The sequence below is a fragment of the Anolis carolinensis genome, chromosome 4, assembly GCF_035594765.1.
Source record: "Anolis carolinensis isolate JA03-04 chromosome 4, rAnoCar3.1.pri, whole genome shotgun sequence".
Classification (NCBI taxonomy): domain Eukaryota; kingdom Metazoa; phylum Chordata; class Lepidosauria; order Squamata; family Dactyloidae; genus Anolis; species Anolis carolinensis.
This window is the reverse complement of record NC_085844.1, coordinates 205,564,472-205,580,898: the sequence shown is the minus strand read 5'-3', so window position 1 is coordinate 205,580,898 and position 16,427 is coordinate 205,564,472. Positions and strand designations below refer to the sequence as shown.

The 16,427-nt window shown below is 38.8% G+C and overlaps 1 protein-coding gene across 1 annotated transcript; it reads right to left on the bottom strand.

The window, feature by feature from the left end:
• Nucleotides 1-223: 223 nt before the first annotated feature.
• Nucleotides 224-14,791, bottom strand: ddx20 (DEAD-box helicase 20). Its single transcript, XM_062978657.1, has 11 exons — nt 14,503-14,791; nt 12,259-12,353; nt 11,216-11,384; nt 10,526-10,640; nt 9,617-9,759; nt 9,001-9,139; nt 8,658-8,720; nt 8,132-8,210; nt 7,430-7,535; nt 7,239-7,340; nt 224-5,861 (listed from the first exon to the last, which is right to left on the bottom strand). Exons 1-11 carry the CDS (start codon nt 14,690-14,692, stop codon nt 4,801-4,803), a joined length of 2,262 nt encoding a protein of 753 aa, XP_062834727.1. The 5' UTR covers nt 14,693-14,791; the 3' UTR covers nt 224-4,800.
• Between the last annotated feature and the right edge of the window lie 1,636 nt (nt 14,792-16,427).

Below are 16,427 nucleotides of genomic sequence, written 5' to 3'. Positions count from 1 at the left end.
TTCACAATTCAATATAAAATAAATTTTTCAAAAACTTTACATTTTATATGTCAGAGAGTTAACGTGTGTTCTTATTTTTACTACTACTGCTACATATTTCAGGCCCATGATTTTGTACAGGTAATCTTGTAAACTAAGCCACAATTGGCTCAATATTCATATAATGTATACAATTCTGGACTCAGAAATTTCACTCAGAAATTAGAATTCAGTGACACCAAGGTCAAGAGTAGGAGCTTTTATGCAGCAGTTTGATCTATTAGAAACAGACTGGCAAATATGAAAGCCACCATTGTGGTCTCATCCAACCATGATTCTATGGTTGGATTCTATGATTCTACGGTAAGGAACAAGCAAAATAGAAGTGGTAAAGATACATTCCAAAGATGCCTTTGGAAATAAAGGGAAGACAAATACAGAACTGAGAAGCAAGTAACTTTTGCATTGGTGCTGAAAAGAACTTGAAAAGGCTAGATTTCTGCAGTTTGCAGAATCCACTACCCACTATGGCCCAAGGTCATGCTGATTGTGGGGGGAGGGTTGCCATCCAAAAAAGTAACTTTTCCAAGCTTTGCTGAACTATCAAAGGCTAGGATATGTACATGTTCCTTCTACCTGTTAGAAGCTGCATGTCCCACTAGATGGCATCCTCTTCCATTGCAGACTATACAAACTATTAAGGTTTAAAAAGTGCTTTTATATCAGATGGTCATTCTTAAGCTGTTGATTTCAGTGCTCCTTTGTTGATGAACTAGGAATACAGCTTCTCTTTAGGAAAGTATCATTTTGCTGGATTAGAACAAGAGTACAAAGTATTCCAGAATAAGTCTGCAGCAGGCAAACCAGTGACTGGAAACTCTGAAGCAAGTTATATCCAAGTAAGTGATTTAGAATTTAGCACAAGTTTCAAGTACTCGGAAATCAACTTTTTAAGGTGCTCTTCTAGGTCTGCCTTGTGTAGAGTATGGAAGAAGCTACACCTAAGTGATGTAGTTATCGGAAATGAGCTATTTTTTAAAAAGACACACTGTTCAAAAGGAACATGATAAAAGGGAATATTATTTTTGTGCATTAATTTGTGGTTACTTTTTGTAGAGATATTTCACAAATGTGTGCCATTCTTTTACCAATTCACTCTCCCCCACACCCTTTTTTCTATGCACTGTGGGACTTGACTCCCAGCCAAGTCAAGCCCCACAATAGCAAAAGGGCAGTCACACTCTAAGTTCACTTGCCCAGCTGGGTGAACTAAGGGTGCGACAATTATGCAGGGAAAGACAAGTCTTATTTTTCCTTCCTCAAAAGGAGGGTGTGACTTCTTTGCAATGGCGACAATTATGCAATGAAATACGGCAATTGCTTCGGTGGGCTTTGCAATGTAAAGTCTTAATGGATTTTAAAAATAACTTCTCATGCTCTGCCTTCACCAAATTCATTTTGAGAGGATACTCAAATATTAAGTGACAAATCATACAACTCTCTCGTTCCTTCTTCATGACTTGAGCAATAAACTAGAAATACGGTGTAAAATGCAGAATTTCATAGCAGTCTTTTGAGTACTCCCAAGTGGATCAGCTGTGTGTGTGTTGGGTGGCATTAACATGTAGACAAATGAGCAATCTAAGTTTTGTAGATTTCCGAGACACTCAAAAAACAAATCTAAGAACTTTACTGTGACTGCGATTTAAGGCTGCAACTACTTGAGTGGGCAACTTACCAGTAGTATGCAATACTTGGTTTGTTATTTTCATTGCTGGTGGGGAAAGATTTAATTTTGCTGTTAATATAGGATGCCCTAATCTACTTAGGACCTATTTACACAAGATACCTTTTTCCTTACAGAATGTTCCTTACCATCAGGAACATATCTGATGTCCCGTAATTTCAAATGTCATTACAGGTTAGGCTTGAATAGCGTTTGGACCAGTAGGAATATCTGATAGGTCTAGGAAGTAAACCTTGCCTGCAGCTCTAGGGAACCACTGTTGATTAGACATGATAGTAATGGGCTACTTGAACTAGTGCTTTAACTTGGTATACAACTGCTTCCTACTTTCCTACTTAAGTCCTTGAGATCATTTCAGTGAGGCTCTCTTGTGGCACCACCCGTCAACATCTTTCTCATGGTCGATCAGAGCAGGATATTTTCTAGTAGTGTAGAACAGTGTTACTAAAAGTCCAGGGACTTATGTTGGCGAACAAAGCCACTGGCTGTCAGTCCTTGGTGAGTTTTTAGGAAAGAAAAAAAATTAGCCATTGGATATAAATATGGTACCAGTCCCTGGCACATTCTGGCATGGGGGGGGGGGGAATCATAGAGTTGGAAGAGACCTCATGGGCCATCCAGTCCAACCCCCTGCCAAGAAGCAGGAAAATCTCATTCAAAGCACCCCGACAGATGGCCATCCAGCCTCTGCTTAAAAGCCTCCAAAGAAGGAGCCTCCACCACACTCCGGGGCAGAGAGTTCCACTGCCAAACAGCTCTCACAGTGAGGAAGTTCTTCCTAATGTTCAGGTGGAATCTCTTTAATCATGGAGTTGGTTAGTTACAAATAAAACAAACTAGATGCCTTAAAAAACAAATGTTTAAAATATCCCATTATCTCCTCACTCAAAACCTATTTGCCCCTTAAGTTTGGATATAACAAAAGTGCTCTAGCAAGATGTTAGGGAAATGTTACTAAGAAGAAAGTAGGTTCAATAATTATGATTCCATCTTGTTCTGTAGGCATACTAAAATCTAAACAAATATCCTTGTTCCAGACATACACAGCTTTGTTGATATAATGTGACAAGCAAAATGAATAAATCGTAGCATCCAGAAAATTTGTTTGCACACACTGGAGCTGTGACTATCCTCTCCCATTGCAATGAATTAGTTTAAATGCAAGGAATCACAAGATTACCTGCAAGCCTACTTACAAGCAGGGAAGAGAAGTTAAACCTTGTGACGTCCTTATCAACCTGTGCAGGGTCTGAATTAACAAGACAGACACAAATCTCTCTGTGCACCATTACTCAGGCATTTACCTACACAGCTTCCCATCATGTCATGATTGGAGATAGATATAGAGCAGATGAAACAAAGGAGGGCAATTAGTTTCAGAGTTAATAGGTAATTTTATTTCTAATTAAAGTTTTCCCTTATGAATGGAAAGCCTGATATTGGCACCTACTGGAGGGTGATCTAATTAGAATAGCTTCATAAGCTTTTTTGAATATATATAATTAAAATCTTTCCTATCACGTGGCCAACTCAATCTAGCTCTGGAAGTGTTAGTTATACAGTTTTAATTAAATTTTATTTAAATCAGCAACATGCATTAATTGAGATATGGCTTTTATTTATGCCACTTCCAAATAGGAGGAACAACTGCAGCTGTAGCTCAGGACGAGCTGTGACATTTGGAATAATAAACAGCAAGCAATACATTGGCAGCTTAGTGCCAAATGAAAAGAATGTTCTTCACATTTTCAAGTACTTATCAGGTGTTGCCCTGCTTCTTTATATGTAACCCTATCATAGCATTATTTCAATTGTTACTACATATAAAACTATAGACTGGGTACTCATTATTCAAGGCATTTGATACCAGATGTTTTGGATTTCATTTTTTTTTTTTTTGGATTTTAGAGTATTTGCATATACATACATAATGAGATATTTTGGAGATGGAATCCAAATATAAACATGAAATTCATTGAGGTTTCATTTACATCTTACATACATAACCTGAAAGTAATTTTAAACAATATTTTTAAGAATTTTGTGCACAAAACAAAGTTTGTGTACAACGAACCATCAAAAAGCAAAGGTGGCTCTATGCTACCCATGTGGACAATTTGGGAGTATTTTAGAATTCCAGATAAGAGATGCCCCACTTGTAGTGTGATGGTTAAATCCCTGTTCAGGCACAAATTTCACCAGATGACCTCAGACCAGCTGCTACTCTTTGGAGTTCCTTCAAGCGTTAAACTGAATATGGGAGGAAAGGTTAGGACAAAAAAACCCCTTTCTTTACAAAACGTGAAAGCTGAAATAGTAGGTACCAGCTTTCAGATATGGACTTTTTTCCTGAATTATACACTGGCAGGATGTAAACAGCACCATCTATTGAATAGTAAAGGATAAAATAATATGCTTCATCTAAAACAGGCAACATACTCTTGTTTTCATTTTAAAGATTTTTGGTCATGCAACAGTTTAATGTTCACATATAGAAAGTTTAGTCTGAAACTCAATAGAAACATAACCTAGCTTAGTCATGCTGGTTGGGAATGATGAGACTTGTATTCTCACTCCTGCTACCTTTAACAAGTATTTTTACATATTTGAAAATAGCAGTCAGCTACCAGATGTTTTTTTTCTGAACAGAAATATAGGCATCTTGAGATTAATCAGGTCCAGGACCTTCTAGAAGTACACATTAATCTCATCTGAAACCACTAAGATAGGAAATGGATATATCTTAGCAGGCAGCCTGCCCTACATATGAAGTCTAGAAATTAGCTTAAAATGCTATAAAAAACATTTTTACTAGGCATAAGGAAGAAAAAATTCTGGCATATTAGATTGACCATAATGCCTTGGAAAACTCTTTCAACAAAAAAGAAAACACAACATTGTTTTTGCACTATTTCCTAGAAACGCTGCTAAACCACTTCACTTTCTGATGAATAAACGGAACAGAATATAAATACAACAAAAAGGTAGCATAAAAGAGAGAGTGAATCAAACAAAACCAACCAAATATATTGACATGTTTAGACGGAAGGAACAATCTCAGCACCTTCTTCCCACTATTGATAACACCCCAACAACTCTTCAAAATAGATTGCATTGGCATGATAGGCAGTCACCATGTTGGGTGGTCTTTGGTACATCTGATAATATGAACGAGAAGCTTCTTTATAATAGTCCCGCCATGCCCGATAATACGATCTCCAGTATTCCTCAGCACTCAGGTTCTCTGAACATTTGTTTTTCTTGAAAGGCTTTGTGATGGGAGCACAGCAGTCTTGCCTCTTCTGTTTGCTTTCTTTCATCTTCTTCTGGGTAAGAGATGCCTCTTGGATGCACTCAGGGAGACTGGCTTCCTGAATCTGCCTCTGCACAGTCTGATGTGTTGAGAGCATGTTGTCACTATGCAGTGCAGATGAAGGGTGTTTGACATAGGAGTGGTCCTCTGGGCAATATGCAGATGATCCAGAACTATAAGAGCTACTATCACTACCAGATTCTTCAGTCCACACCCCGGTCGTTGTTGCAGTATTTATGCCAGATTCTATTCCTGTAGAATCAAAGCTATCACTTTCTGGGTGTTTATGCTGCTCTCCAGGTCCTGTGAAACTTCTTATGATCTCCACCTCTCTTTCTAACCCTTCCTTAATGAAGTACTCATAGTCATCAACAAACCCAGCCATGCTCCATGCATTGGTAAACAGACATTTCTTATAAGAGGACAAGCAAGGGATCTTAGGGAGCATGTCTTGTAAGATTTTCTTGTCTGCCTCCTCCTTACAGTGTCCACCCATATGGAGATCAGGTTCCACCTGAAGTTTCTGCTGCGAGACCCTATGAGAAGCCCGCTGATTCTCAGTTAGTGCTGCTTCATTGTGCTCCACTCTGCTTTTAAGTAGCTGCTTTTTCTTGAAAATCTGCTTTGGTTCTGCAGCAGGAACATTTTTACAAGCAACGTGAGAAGCCTGTGCTCTAGACCTTTCTGTTTTATGTTGCATTGTCCCTTCCAGGCTTTCTGTTGGTAACACAGATGCACACAGTGAAGCATTGGGATAAGGGACAGCAGTGACTTCTACACCCCAACTTTCAAAGTGTTCCATCAGTTCAGGGGAAACAGGTTCTTCAAAAGAGAAAAATGCTAGCAGTTAGGAACTATACACCATATGTAACAGAATCATAGAGTTGGAAGATACCTCATGGGCCATCTAGTCCAACTCCCTTGCATGCAGGAAAAGCACAATCAAAGCACCCCAACAGATGTCCATCCAGCCTCTGTTTAAAAGCTTCAAAAAATGATTCCACTACACTCTGGGACTTGAGAGTTCCACTGCTGAACAGCTCTCATGGTCAGTTAGTTCTTCCTAATGTGCAGGTGGAATCTTCTTTCCTTTAATTTGAACCCATTGTTCTCAGTCCTAGTCTCCAGAGCAGCAGAAAACAAGTCTGCTCCCTCTTCCTTATGACATCATTTCTAATATTTAAATATGGCCATCATATCAGAGGACACCAATCAATCATTATTAACATTGTTTTCATTTTTAAACTCTTTTATCATGTCTGCCTATTCTTAGCCCAAACATGCCTTCCATTTTGTAGCAAAAAAATCAGACCTGATGTATATTTTAGTTCTTCCATAGCCTATAAATATTTTTACATACAACTAAGAATTTTTAAATCCAGAAGCCGGAACATAGAAACATTCTTCTTAAATTTAATATGTACTGTATGTGTCAAGACATAATCAAGTGTTAAGAATAGTTGTCAAATTAAAAAAAACAGATGGAAATATGAAGACAGACACCAGCAGTAAGTCAGAAGACATTACACTGTACAGCAAAATAGTCCCAGTGGGAAGTTAACCAATAATCATATAGATTAACTCCTACACCCTGTTCAAAGGGGGGTATGTATAACAAAACAACCTTGGCACATGCATTCCTCTTTGGTCTTCCAGATGTTTTGAAATTAAACTCCCACAATTCCTAACAGCTGGTAAACCAGCTAGAATTTCTGGGAGTTGAAGCCCAAAACTACTGGAGGAAGAAAGGTTGGAAATAACTGAGCAAAATAGATTTAAAGGAAAAGATTTCAGAACCAATCCGACTTAATCTTTTGCTGAATTCTGGCAAATACATAATATTCTCCTGGATTTATTTTCATCTTGTCTAAAATCACTGCTGAAGGAAAGTACTTCCTAACATTTATAATGTAAAAGGTTCATGTCTTCCACTAGAAGCAGTTTCAAATTAAAGTATTATTTGCTGGGACAATTAATCACCTTAGTCTTAACAATAATACCATTATTAAAGTTAATGCCAAAGAATTTAATTTCATAAACAAAAGCCTACACAGAAGCAGGTCTCAACGACTCCCATGCAACTTGCTCCAAGGTAGGGATGACTAGGATTGCAGCCTGTTTTAATAACTCTGGAGTGCCAATCACAAGGGCATATTCAAAATTCAAGCACCAATTTTTCACACGTATAAAAAGATATACCTGGTAAAGGAAGAAGGTGAAGGTTACATTTTTGTGCAATTTTCATCATCATGTTTTCTTCTTCTCCACGGCAGCAATATGTCACTGATAATCCTAAGGTTCCTGGAACAAGGAAGAAAAGACAAATTAGTAAGGCTGGTGTTGTAAATTCAGTATCTGCTGCTGCACAGCAAATTCAAAATAGTGTTTACCAAAGCGTCCTGCTCTTCCAATTCTATGCATGTATGTTTCCCAGTCCAAAGGAACATCTAAGTTGATTACTAGATTCACCTTCTCAGCATCAATGCCACGTGATGTCTGGGGGAAAGGAAGGGAAACATCAAAGCCAGTTGTGAGCAGAAGACATGCCAGCATGTATAACAGCCCATCCATACAGATGTCCTCCCATTTACTCTGGTCAGCTGTGAGCTCCACAGAAAGTTCAGCAAAGGTAAAAATGCAAAACATACACACGTGCTCTAATTCAACTTCCGTAGTACAACAGATTGCATTCCTTAATTATTTATGCCAAATGATTCTATAAAGTCACTGGTCATAATTCAAGAGAGTCAATTTCAGTGAAATTAAAATGTTGCTCAGAATGGTATCTGCACAAATTGAAAGGTACCCTTCATCCAAACTGCCAGTCCTGGCTTCAGGGGGAGAGAAGGGGCAAGTAACAGCTCCACCATACAGAGGCCAGGGAGATTAAAGGACCTCTTTCCATCACAAATAAATAAACGAGGAGGAGGAGAAGTAATATTGCCTCAATTGTGGAAAGAAAATCTATACATAGTCCATTTTTCAGAGGCAAGACTGTCCTAGTTTTAGCTCTAATTTCACGTGACTGCTACTCAGTTCTGTAATAAATATGTTTGCTAGCTATACGTGAAGTTGAAATAGGAAAAACTCACCAAATCAGTTGAAATCAAGATCCTGCAATGGAACTGCTTGAGTTTAGCCATGGCATCAAGTCGCTGGTTCTGATTCATACTGCCTAAAGGCACAAATTTCAAAACAAAGTGTGGGTGTGGGAAGACAAATCAGCTTACTAGCAGAAGCATTAGGGCAACTCACTGTTCAATTCCCAGACTGAAAAAATTCAAATATGAATTCACAAAAATTGGGTCTATTTCACATGAGTGTCTAATTTAGCTGCAGGGCATGATGAGAGTAGAATACAATTTGAAACAGCACAACTGTATCTTACAAAAATATGTTGAATATCCCTTGAACACAAAGAAATACTCTTTTGTTCATAATTATCTTATACTAATACTACAGTTTTACATATCCACACAAACATTCATCTTGCTCAGTTTAATGAACTTATTGTACATTCCGAGTATGTACAGGGAATTTAAAATTAATCTGTCTCATAGTATACACTCATGTTTATAAACCTGCATTAGCTGCCATAAAATAAGAAATGAGACCTACTTGCCTGAAATACATTCAGCAGGAAAACCTTTGGATGTCAGTAAATCTGCCAGGTGCTGGGCTCTTTAGTGAGAAAGAAAGACAAAATCAAAGTATCAACACCAAAGTAATGGCTATTTAACTTAAAACAGGGTTAGCATTTCAGAAAGAGTTTTATCTTAAAATACATTCAACCTTATATATTGCATGTACCTTACAAAACCAATCTTAAAAACATTTTGCCCTGATGATATTATCTCTATCCATCACATTTGACATTTGCTTCATGGAAAAAGAAGGAAACACAAGATAACTGCTTTTATTCTGTCATCTTATTATATAATTTAAAGGAAAAGCAAAATACCGGCTATGCAGATTCGAGAAAACCAGGGCCTGGTTGAAAGGAATCTTGCTGAACAGCTCCAGTAAATGTTCAGCCTTCTCCTCAAAAGTCTTGTGAGGCAATGGGTGAGAATTCACAACTTTGAAGTACTGCTTCAATCCTAGCCAAGATAGGATGAACTTATATATCACACAAAACAAAAACCCAAAAGCTACCTAGATGCAAGAATAAACATTTTATAACAAATGCTTTCACCAACTACATGTGACTAAAATTTTGCCATTCTTAGCAATGGTTCAGCAGAATGTACAATTTATTCTAAACACTCATTTACTGATACATTAAGCTGTAGAACTAAATGTACATTTATTAAACACTGGTGGTTGCACAATGGTGGACAAATGGAAATCTACTGAGTCTCTAGGTGATTTTCAGTATTCTACCAATGATTTCTGATCTGCAATTGTTTAACAATGACAGTGACTCCGTACCCTAATATATATTGCTGAAATGAACATGATCTGGAGTAAGGAGTCAGCTCTGATATTAAAAATAAAATACTTAATTCCAAGTGTGTGCCTTTTTGTATCATTAAAAAAAAACCAGTAGATAAATATAAAGATTACATCATACATACCAATGAGACTTGGATCAGTGGAATTTAATCTCACAAAAGTGGGATCTCTCATGTATCTAGTCAAAGTATTAGCCAGTGATTCTGGGTAGGTGGCTGAAACGGCTAACATTTGCTTATTGGCTGGCAGAGAAGAATAAATCCAACTAAGAAAAAAAGGAGAGAAAAAGAATGCAGTGTTTAAAAAAATGTTTCAACTGATATTTCACTTCACAGTTTGAAGCTGCATTTTTCAAAAGGAAACATAGTATAATTTAGAGGTGATCTGTGTAAACGTTACCATGGCCAGATGTGGCTACTCCAAGTTGGAGATTGTAAAAATCTTCTAGCCTCTGTTGCTAATAGAGATTGCTAACTCCAGAAACATTCCCAAGTTGTACATCTAGATAGTACAAATCTCTCCAACCACAACCGTTAAAAGCTATCTAGATCATGTTTTACCAATCTACATAGTCTCTGTCTTTTGAAGCCTAGGTTTCAGCTTGTTCCCCCTCCATAAACGAACACAGACATTTCTTCAAAGGTATGCCTTCTCCTAAAGATAAATGGGTAAAAGTGTTATGGCTGGGTGTAATTCCAATATTGATAATATCACACTCCAAACCAACACCTGATCTTTCCCAGAAGCTTTACACAAATTTAAATGAACTGAAGATAGGTGGGAATCCTGTGACACTTCACTACAACTTTACCATTTACTCAGAGAATGCATGGTACTCTTCAGACATTGTAAGAGTCCAGTAGACCTATATGACCATGCATTTCAGAAGCCAAATCCTTTTGCAAAATAAGAGATGCTTGCTCACAAAATCTATGCCATAAAGTATGTCATTCCTCAAAGCAACTCAAGTCTCAAGTAGAGTACACCAGCAAAGCTTCCTTAATAAGACATTTTTCACTTATCACTCGTACTTGATTTGCTCCTGGAAACTGCCTTCTTCTAGAAGCTTATCAGCTTCATCAAGAATGAAGAGACGGATGCTGGATGTATTCAAGAAGTCCAGCTCTATGAGTTGCTTTATACGTCCTGCGAATCAGAAAAGTCACTTTAATACCTCATGTTTCTATGGAGACAACTATATTACGTAAATCTATAGAGACTGAGTATCTTTTATACGAAATGCTTGAGACCAAACGTACTGTATTTGCTATTTTGAAATACTTGCATAGTTATGAGATATCTTGGAAATGAAACTGAAGTCTAAACGTGAATTTCATTAATGTCTTAAATACCACTTATACACATAACCTGCAGGTAATTTTATACACTACATTTTAAATAATTTTGTGCATAAAACTGAATGTGAGTACACTGAACCATCAGACAGTGAATGTGCCATCATTCAGCCATCCATGTGAACATTTCTGGAATACTTTGATTTTAGAATTCCAATTAAGGGACACTTAACCTGTATAACATACACAATTATATAAACTCACATTAAATAAATTTTCGAAATACCAATCTTTAGAAATACCTGAATTTAAAAACATGTTTTCTGTATCTTAAGGTATCAACTCTCTTCTGTAACACAATTGCAGAAGACTACCAACATGATTTGTAGACCTGATAACCATTAATGAAATGCTATTTTTTCTTACCAGGGGTACCAACTGCAATATGACACTTTTTCAACCTTGTTTTGTCTTGATTTAAAGGTGTGCCTCCAATAAAAACATGACATTCCAAGCCTTCCATTTTGATCCCAATAGTTGTAATAACTGCATGTATTTGTACAGCAATTTCTCGAGTGGGAGCCAAGACTAGAATCTGAAATAAATAAAGTCCAATGCTGAATAAAACAGAAATGGAGAAAGTGCAGCTTGACATATATTAAACTAGACTAAAAATAAGTTTCTCCACTTTTAGCTCTGTAACATTTGAACTTCAGTCCATAGAAGCTCACATTTGGAAAATTAAGGGATGATAACTAGTTGTATACAGGAACTTGGATAAATAGATTTATTTATCGTGTCAGAAGCAAATTGAGAATACAGTTATGTATTTAAAAAAACACAAAGTTAAAAATTTGGCATTATAGTAAATTTTCTTTAACCAGAAGCTGGCCACTTTGAGTGCCTCTGGTGCTACTGTAAGAAAGTCCTCCATTGTGCATGGGGCTGGGCTCAGACTGCATTGTAGTAAGTGGTCTGTGGCTTGCTCTTCTCCACACTTGTATGTCATGGACTCTACTTTGTAGCACCATTTCTTAAGGTTGGCTCTGCATCTCGTGGTACCAGAGCGCAGACTTTCAGCGCCTTCCAAGTCGCTCAGTCTTCTGCGTGCCCAGGAGAGCTTCTCATCTGGTATCAGCCACTGATTGAAGTTCCAGGTTTTAACCTGCCACTTTTGGACTCTCGCTTGCTGAGGTATTCCTGCAAGTATCTCTGTAGATCTTAGAAAGCTATTTACTGATTTAAGATGTTGGCAGACTGGCTGATAACCGTACAGGGGATAAATAGATAAGGTGGTTTCTCTCTCTACCATAAATATGCCATGAATAAATAACACAAGATTAATATGGTCAAATAAACAAATCAAAATGTCTGAACAACTATGTTATGCTGTTATTTGTAAGCCTGCTTTTAATGTTCACAGAATTTTTATCCTTTTCTGAAGGATATAAAGGTGATATAAAGCTCACCTGTGTAACTGGACTTTCCAGGATTAGAGAATCAAGTGCAACAGTAGAGAAGACGCAGGTTTTACCAGTACCAGACTTTGCTTGTACAATGAGATCTGAAAGATAGAGAAAGGGACAAGGGTGAATCACAAGGAAGCCAGGTCAGAGGACTTGCATGAATAAGGAATGAAGTTTTCAAAGTGAGATGCGGTGCTATTCTAGAATTCCTAGAATATTAGTAATTCCTCAATTACAAAACCTGCTATGATGAGCAACTTATCTTAGAACAGTGGTTCTCAACCTGTGGGTCCCCAGATGTTTTGGCCTTCAACTCCCAGGAATCCTAACAGCTGGTAAACTGGCTGGGATTTCTGGGAGTTGTAGGCCAAACATCTGGGGACCCACAGGCTGAGAACCACTGCCTTAGAAGATTAAAAGCATTACTGACTGTCCTTTGCAAAGAGCACATACACTGAAATCCCAGGGCTTATGGAAGCTTTTTCATCTCACACAATGTGTCAGCACATCTAGCGGACTGGGTATTGATCACAAAATTTGTTTTCAGAGAAGCAGCCATATTATACTTCTACAACAAAACATCTAAACTTCTCAAACCATAACAAATTTATTAACTCACCTGTTACAGACTGGCTGCCAGTCTGTTTCCGGTTACAATTCAAAGAGCTGGTTATGACCTTTAAAGCCCTAGACAATTTAGGTCCAGGCTATGTGGCTGGCTGCATCCCCTTGTATGAACCTGCCTGGCCCCTAAGATCCTCAGGAGAGAACATTCTCTCAGTCCCACCTCCTCTCAAGCAGTTGGTGGGAATGATAAAGCAGGCCTTCCTTCTCAATGGCCGCTCCTCAACTCTGAAACTCCCTGCCCAGGGAATCCAGAATGGCCCCCTCCCTGCTGTCCTTCCAGAGGCAGGCTAAAACCTTTTTATTTAGGCAGGCTTTTAAAGATGAAAGTGTTTAAGATCTTTATCAGGGTTTTAAACTTTGAATATGTTTTAATGGATTTTAACTGTGAAATTTAAATACCGTTTATATTTAATTCAGTTTTAATGGTTGCATATTTGTATAATTTTAACTGTATGCTAATGCTTTTATGTTAAGCTGCTTTCAGTCTCCTTCAGGAGAGATAATGCAGGGTATAAACAAATATAACAACAATAACAACAACAACAACAACAACAACAACAACGGGTTAAGTTATCATTACAGCATTAGTACTGCAACTAGGACTCTGGGGTGTGTATATTTGCCTTCAAGTTACCAGTTGTCTTTGGGCTAAATCATGGAGAATCACAGATTATGGGAGCTACAGTTCAAAAACTTGGTGGGGACCCATTGTTTTAAAACATTTAGAAACCACAACACTTGAATCCCATACATGCATTTAAAACTATAGAACTGATGCAGTTTGACACTTCAACTGCCAGAGCTCAATGCCTTCTCTATCAATGAATGCTGGTGCCTCAGCAAAACACAACTCTCCTCATTCTACAGCATTAAGCAATTAAAGTGGTTATCAAACCACATTAATTCTATAATATAGATGTACCCCATGACTTTGGCAACATCCGAACACTAAATATAACCTCCAGCCCCATTCTGCTTCATCCCTCGAAAGTCAGCATATCCTTCTCTGCAATCCAAAAGTTAATGTCTTGATATCATTTCTGACTGACACTACATGAAAAACCTATTCTATTTAGAATTTAATTACAAATTCAACTTACTTTTCTTAAATTTCAATGTTATTTTGTTACAAATGCAGCTACCAGAGCCTGAATGAGAAAAGACTTCTTGAGTTTCCCAAGTTTGGGGAGCAGAAAAAACAATAGTAAAGCACAGATAACACACACATTCCCCTAAAACAAACTCAGATGCATCTTTTCTACATAGTAGAGTTAAGGCAGTTTAAGACCACTTAACTACCATGGCTCAATGCTATGGTATCATGAGTATTTTAGTTTTACAAGGACTTTAGCCCTCTCTGCCAAAGAAATGCTGCTGCCTCACCAAAACACATAAAGCCATGGCAGTTAAAGTGGTGTCAAACTACATTGAATCTACAGTCTAGGATCAGGCACGGGCAAACTTCGGCCCTCCAGGGGTTTGGACTCCAACTCCCACAATTCCTAACAGCCTACTGGCTGTTAGGAATTGTGGGAGTTGAAGTCCAAAACCCCTGGAGGGCCGAAGTTTGCCCATACCTAGTCTAGATGCAGCCCAAGAGCCAAAGCGTCCTCTCCTTACCTAAACCACATCTCCCGAGAGGGATGGCTTTCAGCTGCACGGGAGAAGGCCTCAGAAACCCGGCAGCCTTCAGACCTTCCAGCACGGGAGGGGAAAGCAGCAGCGAGCTGAAGTCTTCGGGCCCTTCTTGCAAGACAACGTCCCGGGTCCGAAGCCAGCTCTCAGTGTGAGGTGTTTCGACAGCCGCCATCTTGGACAAATGCTGATGTAAACCTCGCGAGATGTCCGGACGAGAATGAAAGCAGGTTCTCCCCTCCTGATCATCGTCTTGCGCAGCGAACGCAAGCGAATGAGAAGAAACCATTTGAGGGAGGAGGGGTGGAAGGAGGAGGAATAACAGTTTGGCGCCCAAAGGGGGGGGGGAGTAAACGAAGGGGCCTGATTGGACAATGAGTGAGAAGGTGGGCAAAACCATTGGGCAAGCTGAAGGGGGGCGGGGCGTAGTTCACTGTCGTTCAAACTTGGACCTACTGAACTGCACAGGCCTGTATAGCGTTTCCTTGTAACTTTAGTAATGATATGTACTGACTCCACTTCCCTCCCTTTTTATATATTTCCTCCCCTTCTATGCAAATGCCTTGTGGCAAAGAAGTAGAAACAGTGGTGGTACGAAGATAATTGGAAGCACATGTCATAACTTATTGTTATCAGTATATTTATCGGGTTGCTGTAAGTTTCCGGCCTGTATGGCCATATGCCAGAAGCATTCTCTCCTGACGTTTCACCCACATCTATGGCAGGCATCCTCAGAGGTTGTGAGGTTTGTTGGAAATTAGGCAAGTGGGGTTTATATATTTGTGGAAGGTCCTAACGGCGCTCCATGCAGTCATGCTGGCCACATGACCTTGAAGGTGTCTACGGACAACGCCGGCTCTTCAGCTTAGAGCTGGAGATGAGCACCAACCCCCAAAGTCAGACATGACTGGATTTAACGTCAGGGGAAACCTTTACCTTACCAGAATGGGAGAAAGAACTCTTGTCTGTTTGAGGCAGGTGTGAATGTTGCAATTGGCCAGCTTGATTAGCATTGCAGCTTCAAAGCCTGGCAGATTCCTTCCCGAAGGAATCTTTTGTTGGGAGGTGAAAATCCAGCAAATGCAACTTTCAGCGAAGGACAAGAGGGATCCTCTCACCTCTGCAGGAGTCTACCATATTCCATGCAGCTGTGAACAAGTCTACATAGGGACCACCAAACGCAGCATTGGCCAAACAGGAATCAAGGAACATGAAAGGCACTGCAGACTAGCTCAACCAGAGAAGTCAGCCATAGCAGAGCACTTGATGAACCAACCTGGACACAGTATATTATTTGAGAACACAGAAATACTGACAACCACCATGTCAGATATCATGATATTTTGGTGCTAAATTCGTAAATACAGTAATTACTACATAGCATTACTGCGTATTGAACTACTTTTTCTGTCAAATTTGTTGTATAACATGATGTTTTGGTGCTTAATTTGTATAATGATTACCTAATTTGATGTTTAATAGGCTTTTCCTTAATCCCTCCTTATTATCCAACATATTTGCTTATCCAACATTCTGCCGGCCCGTTTATGTTGGATAAGTGAGACTCTACTGTAATAATAATGGTGAATTAGAACAACACTTCCATTTGGAATAAACTCATTGGTATAAATTGTTGAATGCTTCTATACTGTAGAATTAATGCAATTTGGGCACCACTAACTGTCAAGGCTCAATGCTGTGGAATTAAGGGAGTTGTAGTTTTACAAGATCTTTAACCACCTCCTCCTCAAACTACAACTCCGAGAATTCTATAGCATTGACCCATGTCTGCTTAAAGTGGTGTCAAACAGCATCAATTCCACAGTGTAGACCACAGGCATGGGTAAACTTCAGCCCTCCAGTCACAGCTGTTAGGAATTGTGGGAGTTGAAGTCCAAAAAAACCTGGAG

What these genes read in the sequence shown, in the direction of transcription:
- ddx20 (XM_062978657.1), bottom strand. Translation starts at nt 14,692, where the DNA reads ATGGCGGCTGTCGAAACACCTCACACTGAGAGCTGGCTTCGGACCCGG. An exon ending in TATTGCAGTTGGTACCCCTG is followed by an intron (nt 10,641 to 11,215) that starts GTAAGAAAAAAT and finishes TCTGATTCGCAG; the next exon opens with GACGTATAAAGCAACTCATA. An exon ending in CACTGATCCAAGTCTCATTG is followed by an intron (nt 9,140 to 9,616) that starts GTATGTATGATG and finishes TATCTTGGCTAG; the next exon opens with GATTGAAGCAGTACTTCAAA.